General features: G+C 43.3%; 1 protein-coding gene across 1 annotated transcript in view; it reads left to right on the top strand.

Moving 5' to 3' along the window:
• Nucleotides 1-16,725, top strand: part of rhobtb3 (Rho related BTB domain containing 3) — a gene marked incomplete at both ends in the record, with an annotated part of 54,153 nt that overhangs the window by 11,460 nt on the left and 25,968 nt on the right. Inside the window, 4 exons of the mRNA XM_083906067.1 lie at nucleotides 1,746-1,903; nucleotides 2,105-2,213; nucleotides 6,962-7,157; nucleotides 7,283-7,479. Of these exons, the coding sequence (XP_083762193.1) occupies nucleotides 1,746-1,903; nucleotides 2,105-2,213; nucleotides 6,962-7,157; nucleotides 7,283-7,479 (660 nt within the window). The remainder of the gene's footprint in view (nucleotides 1-1,745; nucleotides 1,904-2,104; nucleotides 2,214-6,961; nucleotides 7,158-7,282; nucleotides 7,480-16,725) is intronic.

The raw sequence follows: 16,725 nt of genomic DNA, 5'->3' as shown, positions 1-16,725 counted from the left end.
TTGTTTGTTTGTTTGTTTTTTTGTTTGTTTGTCTGTCTGTCTTGTCAGCAACATAACGTGAGTCAAGTCAGTTTTGGGTGTGATCCATAGATGCTATCACTTGTTTACAACACTCAGTGTCTGACCATAACGTTATCGCTGGTTAAAACACTCGCTGTCTGACCCTTACTTGGCGGAGGGCTGTGCTCTCCGAGTGCTTTTCTAGTTTTCAGATTTTATGGACTTTGATACAGGAGAGTGAGCATGTGTGTACCTCATACAACTGCACATACAAAACACTTGAACTATCACTTAATCTCTTAAAAGTCTTTTCAAGTTGTGATGACTTTTTAAGCCTAGGGACTGTCCACATAAAAACAGGTCTTGGTGAGTCACCCTGTGACACACACACACACACACACACACACACACACACACACACACACACACACACACACACACACACACACACACACACACACACACACACACACACACACACACACACACACACACACACACACACACACACACTCCAATCCCTCTACAATCTACAATCCCTCCAATTTTCTCTCTCTGCTCCCCATGCACAAAAAACGGGACAGGACATTCCACAGGAGCAACATAGGTTGACATAAAAGAAGAGAAAACAGTAACAAAAAGAAGAGATTACGTTCCAATAAAAAATCATTCACTCATTGTTCACTGCTTTATCTTCCACATGAGGGTTGCAGGGGGCTGGAATCCATCCCAGCTGACACAGGAGGGAAAATGTGGGGTCACCTCCTGGACAGATCACCAGTCCATCACAGACAAACCAATTTTCAGTGTCCAATTAACCTCTGTGGTTTTACACAGAGAAAACCCACACACTCACAGAGAGGACATGCAAAACACTGCACAGAAAAGCCCTGTATCAAACTGGGATTCAAACCTCTGACTTCTTGATGTGAAGCAACAGTGCTATCCACGACATCCTTTCGTGGTCTTTTTGTATTCTACTGTCTAAGCTAAGCTGGAGAAACCTGAGACCACCAATCATTTCCTGCATCGGTGGTTGTTACGGCCTCCCTTAGAAATAGAAGCATGGCTCGAAATAGGAGACCGAACATTAGAGGACGCCACAACAGTTGCCAAATCAATTATTGATTTTATTTAACAAAACGTCATTTCAGATGAAAATAAAGAAAGGGTTAGAGATCCCGGCAAAAATAAACAAAAGGTGAGTAACGCCAGGCCAGCCACGCATTGGGCCGTAGGACCTAGCGCGTCCTCAAAACAAAAATGGATCAACTAAACTTAACCCGAGAACTGGACTGCCGGCAACCTCCACCCAACTGAGACAAAAATGTAACTTAAGAGAAAAATCAGCTCATAACGATAAATAGCTAAGTTGTCTGTGGAGGAAGGACGGATGCGGAAAAAGTCCTCCGGCCGGCTCTCTCTTTCCTCCTCCTTTTTAACTTCCCTCCCCACGATGACGTTTCCTCCCTCTCCACTCACAGCGCAGGAAGGTAATTGCTGAAATCAGACACAGATGAGTGGAGAGGAAAAGACAGAGGGGAAGGAGAGGTAGAGGAAGGAGAGAAGCTGCACGCAGCCGCACATAACAGTGGTTCACTCGTTTCATTTATGATAAAAAGCTACTGCACAGTTTTACATATCAGTGATTAATGTATTACAGCTAAATTTATACCTCCATTAACTTTTTATTAGACCCAGTTGTGTGGACAGTGAACTATTTCCTCTCTTGTCTCTGCTCTCAGATGAGGGTCCTCCCTGTACGTGCCCACTGTGTGCCTCTGACTGGAGCAGCTGTGTGCCTCACAGTGAAGGTCTGCAGCTGTCACGGGACCTGGGGGCCACTTACCTGGAGTTGCCTTCTCTCAACCACGTCTTTGTTGGTCGCTACTTTGGCAGTGTGGTAAGTGTTGATGAAACATAAGATGGAAGGATGTCAATAATGTACACATATATGACAATGCTTATTTTTGCTTATTTAAAATGTGTATCACAGCAGCAGCTATTTCTGTCTGCTCCATCAACATTTTCAGATAATGGGATGGGGATAAACCTTTTTTGTACCTTGTGTGTGAACTAACATGTATACTTCTATGTTGTTCAGCTGGAGTACTTCATGATTCAGTGTCTGAAACACAAAGCCAAAGAGAGACCAGAAAAGAGGAGAGGAAACAAAGTGAACGATCTTCGGCCTCCTCATTTGGAACAACCAGGTCAGAGAAATGCTCTGCTATTACAAAACTAAGACTTATTAATGGCCTACTGAGTTTCATAAACAGGCAAAGTTATTGTAAAGGTCATTGTAGTTGACATAGGATGAAAAGCGGGGGTACACCCTCAACAGGTCAACAGTCCATTGCAGGAGCAACACACATTCACCCCTGTGGACAAAACCCAGAGAAACTCCACACAGAAAGGCCTTTCATGCTGTGAGGCAACAGTTCTTGCCACCAATCAAAACACCCAATACACAACACTCTGATGAATGATGACAAACGTGACATTGCACTTGTACACACGACATCGACAACAACCAACCAGTGTGTACGATCTGTGCCTCTGCACAATTTTTCTTACCAGCAGATGGCAGAAGTTTTAGATTTTCATCGAAAAAAAGAGAAGGAAGAAGAACTATCCATCTGCAGGTTGAGCATCTTCAGCATTTGTACATGTTGTTCACTCATCACACAGACAGAAGCCTCTTGGTAGAACAGCAGAGTGAGGAACTTATGTGTGTCCTCTTAGTGTATGAGAGAGATCTCTCTTATTGACTGATAACAATGCACATTTTTAGATTTAGATTTTAGAATTGGTTTTATTTGCACACACACACAATTAATGACATTGAATGTGACACTTCTTACACACACACACACACACACACACACACACACACACACACACACACACACACACACACACACACACACACACACACACACACACACACACACAACACACACACACACACACACACACACACACACACGATATCAGGGGCATTTTATGCCAGCACACTATACTGCCGCTACTGACGCTGCACACGTGTTGTTGCACATACGCCTACGTGACGGGTGAACTACACCTCAAATATGTGACGTGAAGACCACGCGTGACTGTTAAGTACAATTCTACATGAGCGTACAGACACACGCTGTGTAGTGTTTGTGGAAATCAAATAGCAAGGGGTCATTCATGCCGTGACACCTGCAAACTCATCTTGAGTTTAAAAGCTGCAAGTATTACCAAGAGAGACCGATGTGACAGTTTAGGCTATTTCAGTCAGACGTGCACACGTTAAGGCGTCTGAAGCGCTGGCTTCAGTACAATAGTGACGCGCGTTAACGTCTATAGTGCGTGCACGCCTACAGTATAACTCAGAACTAGAACATTTCATCAAAAAACGTATGTGAGTGGATGGGGGCAACTGGGCGGAGGGATTTCCTGGGAGCACATCACGTCACTCGGAATTCCCCTGTTTGTCCCGTCCCGTTTCATTTTTGAAATTTTTGAAATTTCATCCAGAAAATATTTCCTGACCTTGTCCTATTTTCCAGCATTGCCGAGGGAGTAGATGATCATAAATGAATACCACGTCATCAATCTTCAAAGGGTTAGTCAAGGTGGTTGAATTTGCATAAGCATAAGCAGATCTTAAAGACAATACTCATCTCTCTAACTCTCGATACTGCCGTTTCTTTTTTTGTTTGTTTGTTTTTCAGGACAGTGTGCACATACAGTAATAATTTAAATAAACTGAAAAGTTGGGTGTCAGTACATTGAGACGAGCGTGCGCACAGGCGTCCGCTGCGTTGGCACGTGGAATGACACTTATCACCCGTCACCCTTCATTATTTGGTGTACTTGCAATATGCGTGTCTGTATGCACGTGTATCGGACGTGTGTTTTTCAGTCTTTATGCAGGCGACACGGTTAAGGCGTTTTAGTATAGTGTGCTGGCATAAAATGCCCCTGATACACACCCACACACACACACGCGCATGCACGCACGCACGCACGCACGCACGCACGCACGCACGCACGCACGCACGCACGCACGCACACACACACACACACACACAGTGGTGAGTCTGGTGCCAGTGCAGTGAGCAGCACCTATGCACTTGACCTATCTGCAACCCTCCAGTTACAAACCCAGTTAACCTTGCACTTAGCCATTGGCTGTCATGTAAAAGGAGCGCTAGTTAGTTACACTGGTTTACACTGGTACACCTGAAAGAGCTCTTTAGAGGTTTATTACAGGTTTGGGAAAGGCAAACATTTGTTTAGGGTCCCAACCCAGTCTTTAGGAACCACTGCTCCACTATACTCTACAGTTACACTGGTAATATTTGCTTCCTAATATCTTGTGATGCAGCAAGTTCCATATTGGATCGTGAGTGTGATTATTTAAATACAAGTGATATTGTTGTCAGTAATTTTGTTTTATCAAGTAATTACTGTTGTTAAAGGCATCATGGTGCATAGAGAACATTCACATTCAACACAGCAATAAAAAGAGCTTAGCACAAAGGTTTTAGCCAGGTCAATATTCTCTGCTCCAAACTGGAGATAAGGAGGAAGAACAAGACTATACAAAGAGCTGGAAACAAGACTAGAATCTAGTGATGTTTGAGTCCATAACATGAGACGTAAGAGCAACTGACATTTTGCAAAAGATTAAATCAATGACTGACCATTTAAGCTTTAATTTGGTCTTCAGCATTTGAAAGCATTTGAAATGTGAAACATTGACATCAAAAGCTTTGAGCGTGTAGCAGTGACATCAGGGCACTGGAAGATTTATTTTGGAATTAATAATAATCCAAGTGCCTTTAAGCCAGTTGGATGCTAAAATGCTAAATGGAAATGATTAGAGCAGGCACGCAACAACCAAAAGAGGCCACAGAGAAGCAAACATGGCAGTGCAGTAAATTTGATAATTGTGGAAAAGCTTGAGTACTACAGAATTGTAGTGTTGAGTATATGTGTCGTAAATTTTGTTCCTCTTTACAGATCAACAGTAATAACATTTAAATAAATCACCACAAGCATCTTTTTTGTGTCATGATATGTTAACAACCTAAGTGAATAAATAAATAAATCGAAAACCCAGACCTTGGAAAATAGAGGGAGGAATCAGTAAAAAAAGGTTCTCTTGACTTTTATAATGATGCAGTTAATGCAACTGCTACAAACTTAATTCAGTCCTGTGGCTTGTGGCTCACTTAGTTTATCTTCACACTGAATGTACATGATGATTGGATGATTAGCATCATCTGATATCAGACAACAGAAGATGAATCCATCCTGTCATAATAATGATTGGTACGAATGATACACATTCAATTAAAAGACCCAACTAAACAACAAACCTCATTCTGACTCTATGCTACAATTCAAATATTTTCCGTGGTTTCAAATACTGTAAGGCAGCAAATACGCCCAGCAGTACCAAAGCACAACCACTGATATTTACTTCTACGGTCATGTCAGTGTGACTTTTTCAAAAATAAAACAACTGAAAGGTTGTTGGTTCGATTCCGGCTCTACTCCTCTACATGCCCATGTGTCCTTGTGGAAGACTCCAGACGGCTGTGTTGGTGGACGGGTATGAAAGATGAAAAATGCACTGCACATAGATGCACTGCATGAATGTGTGAGTGAATGGTAAAACTGTAGTGTAAAGCAGCTTTTGAGTGGTCATCATGACTAGAAAAGCACTTCATAAATACAGACCATTTAACATTTAAGGTTAGAGTAGGTCTCCAAGAAATAAATACAAGTCAAAGTAATGTTCTCTGAAGTCATGGAAACCAGACTGTGTGTTTTCCTAATGATGCAGAACCTCATTTCTGAGCTTAAATTTTAATTTTGAATTGAATTGTGGTTATGTTAAGTTTAGGGTTTCACATTTTAAGGTTGGTGATTAGTCTTTGTTCAGGCTTTCCAAATGTTTAGAAGTCCATAAAGGAATAGCTGCACCAACGTGGGTGCTCGCGCGCGCGCGTGTGTGTGTGTGTGTGTGTGTGTGTGTGTGTGTCTGTGTGTGTGTGTGTGTGTGTGTGTGTGTGTGTGCGTGCATGCATGCGTGTGTGTGTGAGAGAGAGAGAGAGAGAGAGAGAGAGAGAGAGAGAGAGAGAGAGAGAGAGAGAGAGAGAGAGAGAGAGAGAGAGAGAGAGAATGTGACAGTGACTGGCAGCTTTAAGTCTTGCCAAACAAGGCAGCTGATGCTGGAAGTTTCACTGGTGCCTGTCCAACACTACTTAACATCCACTTGTGGTGTACATGCATTAAATATGACAAGCTGGGATTCAGGGGCAGAGTTATTTTCATGGCCATAAAGAAAGGAAAAATGAGATGAGTAAGACAGAGACACAGATGTGAAGCATGAAAAGGAATATAATAGGGCAGTGATTTGTGGAGCCCCTCCTCCTGTTCCCTCACTGTCCTGCTCACTACTTCTTCACATTTTATTAAACCAAACATCATTTTCTTATCTTTGTTTTTCTCTGAAAATGTTGTTATTCCTGACAAATGTTCCTACTTTTATTTCCGCAGTGTTTTACTGTTATTTCACTGTTGCATTCATTTCTCAGTGACTGCAGATTTTCTACATCTTCTTTAAACACAGATTGTATTTAAAACAGACTTTTGGATATCTTTGTGGGCTGACTAAATGCCTTTACTAAACTTTATGTGTCAGTCAGTTCCATGTGATTAAAAGAATCAGGAATAATTGATTTGATCAGGAAGATTTCTGTTACTTCAATGCACCAGGATGTACAAAAAAATTTGAAATCTGTATTTCACAGACACAGAAATCAGCATCAGAAGTAAACAAGGGCAAACATTACACTGCATGTGAATTACAACAGTTCATAGGTGTTCGATGAATATTACAAATGTATGTTATTTCCTTTTTTCATCCTCTCTGCTTCCTCTTTCTCCACCCATTCAGCTCGTCTTCCTCCCATTCGTGTGGAGGAGTCCAGCTTCTCTCAGGATATGCAGTGGTTGTTGGAGCGTGGCGTCCAGTTCGCTGATGTGGCTTTCTATGCCAGCGACTCGGGGAAAGAACTGGGGTGGGCGCATGCGTCTGTGCTGTGTGCAGTCAGCCCATATTTCAGACAGCTGCTTCTGGGACCCAAGACCAGGTAGGGGAGATATCAACACCTTCACAGGATGGAGCTTAATAAGCCATTTCAACCAGCTGAGCCTGTAGTCTGCAGCAGTTCAACTCTGAACAACTCTGAGATGTATTTAATCTCTGATTGGACAGGGAACGTCCACAGTCACGGTGTGTTTGCAGAGAGCGGGATGGAGGTCCCCATTCACTGCTGTCCACCTGGGATGGTGGGATTATTGATGACATGCCACGTTCGGACGGGCACACGGCAGGACGACTCTCCCGCCTGGTGGTGAAGGACCCCCTCCTGTGTATGTGCCTGTGGGAGACCCTCATGTTTATTTACAGAGGTACAATCCAGCAAACCCAGTGTCTTTTACAGATCATATCATCTTCATTGGACCTTTTTAACTTCCTCAGTTTTACTTGTGGGCCTCTGGGCACAGACAGGACTCGAGCTCAAAGACTTGAGATGACGTGAGATGAACATGAACTGAATAAGGTTAAACGTCTTGTCTCATGTTATTCAGGTCAGTGACAGTGCAGACATTTTCAGCCATCTCATCAACTCAGTTTTGGTTGCTTAGTAATGACAGTGCCTATGTTAGAAACACCTCTGGCTTCTTCCACCCGGGCACATGGTTAACCCGGGTTTGCGACCCAGTCAGAACAAGGATGTTTCTGCTTGGAGTTTGCATGTTCTCCCTGTGTGTGGTTTTTTTCTCCGGTTTCCCTCCCATAGTCCAAAAACATGCAGATTTGGGGATTGACACTCTTTGAGATTGTGAGTATGAATGGTTGTTTGACTCTGTGTGGCCACAAGCAGTCTGTCCAGGGTGGCTGGTGCCAGCTGGGTTTGGCACCAACCCCCCGTGACCATCATGTTGAGGACAGGGGTGGACTCTTAATAACACCACTATACTAAACAATATCCCTTTATATTCTATATTTTGGGAGATGTCATTATATGTAGAAAGGATCAAAAACTGTGAAAATAGCAGATCTACATGCTCGAAACACATCACACTGCAACATGTGAGTAGTATGCTTGTAGGTCTGTGTGGCATCCTTTAATGAAAATATGAAATATGGGTTAAGTGGTTAATAAAAGCAACTAATTAATGAATCAGGATAGTAAATGAATATGGTTATTGTTTTCCAACTAGACTTAGTTGTAACGCACCACACCATCCAGAGTTTGCTCTTTATTATGTCAAATAAAGTTCATAGACAGTTGAGCAACCGTTCTGAACCATGTTTATACACACATTCTAGAAGGCACATACCTGCTTAACATGGTATCACTGCCTCCTTCACATGGTGAGTCTTCTTTAGCACTTATTTCAGCCTCTTCCTGCACCATAAGTGCAGTGGTCATGGAGTTTCACTCTCTTCACACTCACTGTCTGACTCTTGTGAAGGAGCCGTTGCTGAAGCTGCAGCCTCAGTGCTGCTAGCCCCGGTCAGGCCCCGGTCAGGCCCCGGTCAGGGCCGGGTCAGGCCGGCCCCTGCACCAAACCACCACCAAATCTGTGTACTTTTTTTTCTTTTAGCAGCCTGTGCTGCTGAAGACTTTCTTTTCCTTTCCCTCAATTTTCCATGCCACCTTTGTGTTTTTTACTCTCCTTCTCCATTTTTGTTTTTCATGTGCTGGTGTGTTGTTGTTTTTTTCTCTCACTCTCTCTCTCGGACGAGGCGGGTCTAGAACATGCGTGGGTGGGATTCCTGGGCCTCTGTAGCCTCTCATAGGACCTATGGTTCAGGTATTTTTTAGACAGACAAGCTACTGGGCCAATCATCACCTCTGTGCTGTGTCTGCAGTTGAGCACTGTGGGCCGCCGAGCCGATGCATGATCTCTTGTCGGGCTGGGATTGTTACAGTAGTTACCAAGGCAAGGCAGGGCATGGCAAATAAAAAAAAATAAAAAAAATGCCCATTAGTGACCAGTCCATGGGGAAAAGTCCCGGTACTCCCGATGACCAATCCACCCCTGGTTGAGGATAAAGCGGTAGATGATGGATGAATGAATGTGAACGACCACCCCTATGGAGGTGTGGTTTGTACAGTATAAGGACAATACTAGGTGAGCTTTTTGTGTAGTGGTTAAAATCATTCATTCCATGTTTTCAGTTAGAGCAGGGGTCCGATCCGATATTCTGAATTTGGATATCTGCCAATACCGATACTATTCCGATATGGATGTTCTATTTGCTTTAATATTATTATCATCATTGTTATTATAATCATTTTGATTGTAAGGCATTAATAAACTCCTTTATACAGGCAAGTATGATATGTACGACTTTTACAACGTTTACAGCTATTTTTCGACAATTCTGTTGCACAGAGTGAGATCCAGCTAACTTTATTTACTGTGGGCAAAGAGTCCCTCTCTCTCTCACATACACACAGACAAACGGAGTCACAGACGAGCTGTGAATGTTCAATCTCCAAACAACGCAATGCCAGTAAAAAAAAATAAAAATACCGTCTCCATGACCTCCATCATTGATTTCACCGAACATTTTTCGCCAGCCAAATTCACGTGACAACAGCCAAAAACCGGCATATATACCGGCTAACATGAACCCTGGCTTGGAGGAGTGTGATTTTCATTGTTTTTATGCCGTTGTCAGTACTGTTCTCCTCAGCGAGCAGGCGTTTTAAAACGGTGACGGCTGTGATTATGTCGGCTGCAGGTTGCGGAGCTGAACTTCCTGGTTAACTCCTGGTCAATCATGCTCTGCTGCTAGGTGGCTCATATAGCTACACTCACAAAAACATCTGTTTGTGTCACAGAAATGTAAATTTCTTGCTTTTGCTTTATTTTTTTGTGTATTTTGCCAGACTTTATCATTGATCCCAACTGTTGTTATTTTGCTGCAATATTGCACATGTTCTGCTCAACACAAGTTTAAAATGCAGTTACCAGAGCTGAAGTGACGTCCGCAACAAGGAAACTCTATTCCCTGAAAGTAGTGACTGTTATATCAGTCTTTTAAATGTGATTAATGTTGCCTGGCAGCACAAGACACTTTTCTTGCTATTGGATCTTGACCAATATTCCATTACACCGAGGAACAGAAATCAATCAAATTGAAAGTGCTTGATAGTATGCAACTGCAGTGTTTTATTCTGGCAGCAGATCATTCTTTGCGTAGTAGTGTGATCTCAGACTAGGGTGACCACCTCCAGACAGACAAAATGTGGGACAAGTAGCATGGTAGTGGGACAATGTGGGACAGACGTAATAACTTTAAACTTAAGATACATTGTAGGGCTGGACGATTATGGCAAAAATAATAATCACGATATTGAAATCATGATTATTAAACTAGATTATTAATTGATTTCAAAACTTGATTATTTATTGAACCACCAAAATTCAACTTTAAATATAACTTAAAAGTGCAGCCAGAAATAAATTAGTAACAAGTAAACAAGTAAACAAGTAAAATAATAATAATAGTAAATTAAAATAATGATAGATATAAAACCAATAAATCTAGAAATCTACTGCAAAAATGTACAACATGCAAAAAACACTAATAACACAGGACAAATCTAAACAAAATACTCTTCTTTTTCAAAGAACAAAATATAACAAAATTATATATGCTATACTCCCTCAGCACAACATTTATGATACAGGACTGCAACTCTGCTGAAATGTTTACGTGACGGCAACATGTGACACTTGTTCAAGTGTCACATGATGCTGATGCTTACATGTCCTTCGCTTCCATAAATGTCACAGCCTCCGTTATCTCCTAATGTCGTGGTGGGATATGGGGCAGCATTGTAAAGAGTGTCCTTAATAGAGGACTGTGTTGCGGTGGCTGACGAGCTTTATCGCCTGGTCATAGACCACTTTATGACTGAACTTTAAGTGACTGAATAAGTTGGTCGTGTTGTCTTCAGGAGCAGACACGACAGCGCGAGAAACTTTGCAAACAATTTCCTTTTGCTCGATGTCCGTCACATTGAAGCCAAACTGTTTCCAATTAACTGATATTGTCCTACCTTTGTTACCTTTCTGCCATGTATTTCAGCGCTCGCTCCTAAGTAATTATTGATCCATACACATCGCACACTTGCTGCAGCTGCACGTAACACAGGTGCATTCAAAGTGTTTTACTAGCATAGGAATTTACATACACGCCGCACGGTGCATTAATCGTTTTTCTTCGATTATAATGTTTTTATGATTGTCCATCCATCCATTATCTACCGCTTTATCCTCCACCAGAGGGTCGCGGGGGGTGCTGTGCCTATCTCAGCAGACATTGGGTGATAGGCAGGGTACATCCTGGACAGTTCGCCAGTCCATTGCAGGGCCACATATAGAGACAAACAACCATTCACTCACACTCTCACACCTACGGTCAATTTAGAGTGACCAATTCACCTAATCCCCATATCGCATGTTTTTGGACTGTGGGAGGAAGCCGGAGAACCTGGAGAAAACCCACGCACACACGGGGAGAACATGCAAACTCCTTGCAGAAAGGCCCTTGTTCCGAAGTTGTTCCAAATGGGGCTCGAACCCAGGAACCCGGGTCTTCTTGCTGCAAAGGCAAGAGTGCTAACCACTACACCAATTGTGAGAAGCCAAAATCGGAATCATGATTAAAATTCTATTAATCGTCGAGCCCTACTATCCGTGTTTTTATTTTCAATTAGGCAGGGTCGAGTGAAAAAACGCGGGACAGACGCTCAATTTGCTTGACGCGGGACAAAGGCTAAAATTGCTGTACAGTACAACGTAAAGCAGGACAGGTGGTCAGTCTATCTCAGACCACTTTCATATGCTTGGATCAGGGGTCGCATTAACCGAATATTTTCCGTCATTGACCGTTTTTTTAAAACGGAGACGGAAAAATCTGAGGGCCATCCGTCATTTTGACAGATTGCAATTCACACCCCTGACCACTTGGTGGCGAAGAGCATATTAAAGTAATTGGCTCTTGTAGAAGAAGAAAAGTAGAAAAGAGGAAAAATGTCACGGCAGTTGAGTGTCGGAAGTTTCTTTAAAAAGCCCAATAACGATGTTGATAAAAGAGGTGAAAAAAGAGGGATAGATGCAGATGAAGATGAAGGACAAACTCAGCAGCAGCAAGAAGGTGAGGCGGGAATACAGAGTTCAGTGGGAGCGGGAGTTCTCCTGGCTGAGGACGGTGCTGACAGCGCGTTAAAGAGCTATGGATAGGAGGCTTTGGAGCGCGTCTGTGACCCGCTCATATTTCACTATTCATTGTTCATATGTAGCTACTGGGGCCACAGTCAGATGTTTTTGTTACTGCGGAGAAAAAGTTACATATTCTTCATATTCTGCTTGACGTGTGTATCCACGGTGTGGATTATTTGTTCAGCTTTTTTGGACTGAATATTAATTAAAAATGAATTAAAATTAAATGCAATTGAATATTTATTATCATTTAAAAAATTAAAGTGACCGGTAAAAATAACTTATGACAGGATTTTTATGACCCTGTCAGTCAAAATGATAGACAACAAAAAAGTCTAGCGCAACCCCTGGCTTGGATGCCTCCAAGCATTAGCATGTCCTCCATCTCCAGCCAGCTCAGCTCTGTTTAACACCACATGCATGAGTTATAAACACTGAGGTGCACTGTGTGATGAAATGCAACTTTCATCATTCTGATATATATGTTGAGATTAGTTGAACTATTAAAGCATCCTTATATTGAAATCAAATAACTTTTATTTGTGTAGCCCAAATTCTTTTGTGTAACCGTGCACAGGGACACACTGGTTCAAATGTTTCCTGACTTTGTGTGTTTTTATGAAAGATGAGCATGAGAGACATACCATATAAACTCTGTTACATGTGGTGGCATCCTCTGTCCTTAGACCCTTGGTTTAGGAAAGGAAACAACTCTCAAATAAAAACTTATAATGTTTGTTAATAATTCACATCATTCAGAATATTATTTTGGTCCAAAAGCATGCTCTAAAATGTTTACACATAGACCAAGACCTAACTGGCCAGGGTGTGGAACTGGCACCAGCAGCCCCACAACCCCAACCACAACCAATGTGGAGGATATGGTGGTAGGCAATGGATGGATGGAAGGAAAATGATTGGGATAATCATAAAAATCTACTGTTGTTAATGTAACAAAAAATTAGGTTCCACAAAAATGATAGAAAGTGTTGTAATGTAACAAAAACATGTCTCTAACTTAAAGAATCAAAATTAATTCCAGTGTTTCTGGGGCAGAGCGATGGATTTCATTTGAAGTGTAGCTGGTATTGTTAGTAGACCTGGGATTATCCTCACCAACATTATAGTGATTTATGATATAATTGTAAAAAAAAATCTGCTTAAACTGTCCCTTAAACACCTAACATAACATAACCTTACATTTCAGTTTGGTCATTGTCATTGTTTGTTGCGTCAGATACTTTTTGAACATGGAACACATTTGTGGGTGTGAATTGTCACACCTTCATCCAAAATGTTTCCCTCTCTAGATGAACAATCCTGTGATATTCTCTGTAGTGTGATTATCACAGAGCCCATGCATGCCAGCGCTTCACCAGAGGCTGCTTGTGGCCTGAGTGGATACACACAAATAAACACTAGAGGCAGATGCACAAAAACACAAGCTGAGAAGGGAAGAAGATTATAGGGTTAGACTGAGTCTCTGTGAGTGACTCTATGAATAACAATATGGATGGCGAGTGCAGTGTGTATTTTCAAGCACACATCAAACGTCCTTGTCTCCTTTGAGTAGGAGAGAATGAGAGAAAGGAGATAATGAAAATGGTGAGAAGGGTAAAAAAAAGGAAGGTGGTGGACGTGGAGATGAGAGCGGGGGTGGACTGTAAGGTGCTGCTGCTCTGCATTTCTGTTTTTGTGTGGTATAACGTGATGTTTGTAAGATTTTGAGGGTTTGGGGGGAGGGAGAGCCAGGCACTGTGTGTGTAGTGGTTTGGAGGCAACAGCAGAAGAAGGGATATGTGTGCATGCATGTGCCAAACAGAAAACAAATGTCACGTTTCCATAAACCCCTGCAGGGAGTTATTGTGAAGTCATGGGTGAGTGAATGGTGACTCATGCTCATGTTAAAAACATGCTGTAGCTTCAAATAAGCTGATAATACATAATAGCATGTGTGTGAAAGTGTCTCAGAACATTGTGTCATTGTTAGATGTTCTGACATTTTCTGATTCAGCAGCATTTCCATACTGTGTCTCTGTGTGTACGTGAAAAACCACAAAAAGCTGGTTATGGGTTAAGACATGGTTTGAGGTTAGGGCTAGAATTTGTTTTAATAATGGTTTGGTTTAGGCGTTGACTTTTAATAGTTAAGGTTAGGGTGAGGGCCGAGGGAATGTATTATGTCTATGAGTGTCCTCACTCCTTGTATGTTGTGCAAGAACGTGTGTGTCTAGTGTCTTCTTGTTAGGAACTTTTCATAAGATTTGAATTGTGGTTAAGTTAAAGCGGACCTAGACAGGAAGTTCCAATTAACGCTGTTTTTTAGTGTGTATCTGCGTCATTACCTTGTTAAAGAAGCCCTGAAGCTTCAAAACAAACAGTTCAGCCACTGCTGAGAACGCTGTGTTTTATTGTAATCTCGGGCTCAGCGAGATCTCGGAAAAAACCCGGTCCAGTTACGTAAACACAGGTTCTCCTGAACAGCAGTTCGTCCTGGTCCGGGCACTAGTCCGGGCACATCCGGTTGCGTACATTAAACCACAGAAGAAGATTGCAATTCATTGCTCGAGAAACAAATTCATTGTCATAGTCTGTGGACCCCCTGAATTAGCCTTGGCCCCCCCTTTGCCACCCCAAAGTCTAGCTCCGCCACTGATGGCGGTACCAGTGGTCTGGACACAGGTAGAAGTTGTGGAGGTGTTTCACGAGCGACAGTGTCTTCTGACTCTGGGTCTGACTCTGGGTCAAAGTCATAAAAGGGACTGCGGCGGGGAGTCGTGAAGAAGCTATTAAAGATTGTTAAAACAATGTTTTGATAATGAGTAGCAGTGCATCCACTGTTCCAGAGGGGGGAGCTGCGCTTCTGAGAGCGGGTGTGCTGAAAATGTCACTTCCAGGTATTGGCCAATCACAAGACAGTTGGGAAGGCTCTACGCTGGCTGGCCAATCACAACACAGTCTGTCTTCTGGGGGTGAGAGTTCAGTCTGAAATATATTTTATATTTATGATATTGACCATAAAAACAAGTTAATGTATGTAAGTAGACCTCCATAACTAACATATATGTGCAACAGGACCACTCTATGTGAGATTTAAGATCAGGGTTACACAGGTTTACACATAGAGACTTAAATCTGTTCATGCAGTCAAATTATGGGTACTCGCCTTCCTTATGCAAGTCAATGTAATATCCTCTGAAGTCTTGTGAACCAGTTTGTGTGTGTGTGTGTATGTGTGTGTGTGTGTGTGTGTGTGTTTGTGAGCGAGAGACTCAGTCACTGTCACTTTTATTGTGTGATGTTAACACTTGCAGACTCTGTCTCCTTGTGTTGAATCCCACTGAATCATTGAATGCTGCTTCGTTGTTCACACCAGACCGAATTTGCCTTACGGTTATCACGCCAGATAACCTCCCAGCTCGGCGTCCCACCATGGTGCTCCGACCACCGAGTACTAACACGCCAGTTAATCTCTCGGTTTTTCACAGTTAGCACACCAGCTAACAGCCTCGACTCCCTGCCTGCCTCGCACGGAATGGAGGCTAAAACCACTCACACCAGAGAGCACGGAGATTTCGAAGCCCGGGTCTGTCGCTGCGGGAATAAGATTTCGAGTAAAGATCCACACCAGGTCTGCTCGAGCTGCCTGGGGCTGGAACACGCCCGGCTGGCTATCGATGTCCCCGGCTCCTGTCAAAGCTGCGCGGCGTTCAACGCCAAGAGTCTCCGCAGACGGCTTGCGCACCAAGCTAGCCTGTCTGGCTGTGACCCATATCTCCATTCTGACGGCGCCGCCATCCAAGACGGAGAATAGAATGAGGTCGCAGGGCGGCACCGGGGTTAATGTCAGCCGGGGCTCTCAGCTTGACTTAGCCTCTGTTCCCCTGCCGGAGGAAGACGTCCTAGATTTGGACTACGGGGAGGATGATGATGTCGCTTCTGAACTCCTCATATCAGAGGATGAAGAGGAGGACGATTTATTCATCACTCCGGCCCGGGCTTCACAGCCCGCTGCCTCTGTCGCCTCTCGGGACGTAGGTGAGAGTAGCACACCAGCTTCTCCCCTCCCCAGCTCGGACATGCTCGACGTGTTTAATCGTGCTGCTGCCCGACTGGCTATCCCCTGGCCCGCTGTTGTAGCCGAGACCACCAGATCCCGCTACGAGGGGAAGAAATTGCCCCTGGCCAAGAGCGCAACGAGACAGACTCTCCCCGTCTTCCCAGAGCTGCTGGATGAGGTCGCACGCTCATGAAGAGCCCGTCCTTACAGCAGCAGGAGCCCGATTCCTGGCGCCTCATCCCTCGATTGTGATGCGATGGAGAGCCTGGGTCTGCTCCGTATGCCTCCGATGCAGCCACTAGTTGCAGCGCACCTTCACCCGCGATTGTCAGTGGCGTCCTCCCAGA

This window comes from Microchirus variegatus, assembly GCF_963457635.1.
Source record: "Microchirus variegatus genome assembly, chromosome: 19".
In the NCBI taxonomy this organism is placed as follows: domain Eukaryota; kingdom Metazoa; phylum Chordata; class Actinopteri; order Pleuronectiformes; family Soleidae; genus Microchirus; species Microchirus variegatus.
Note: the sequence above shows the minus strand (reverse complement) of the source record. Positions and strands in the feature narration are given on the sequence as shown.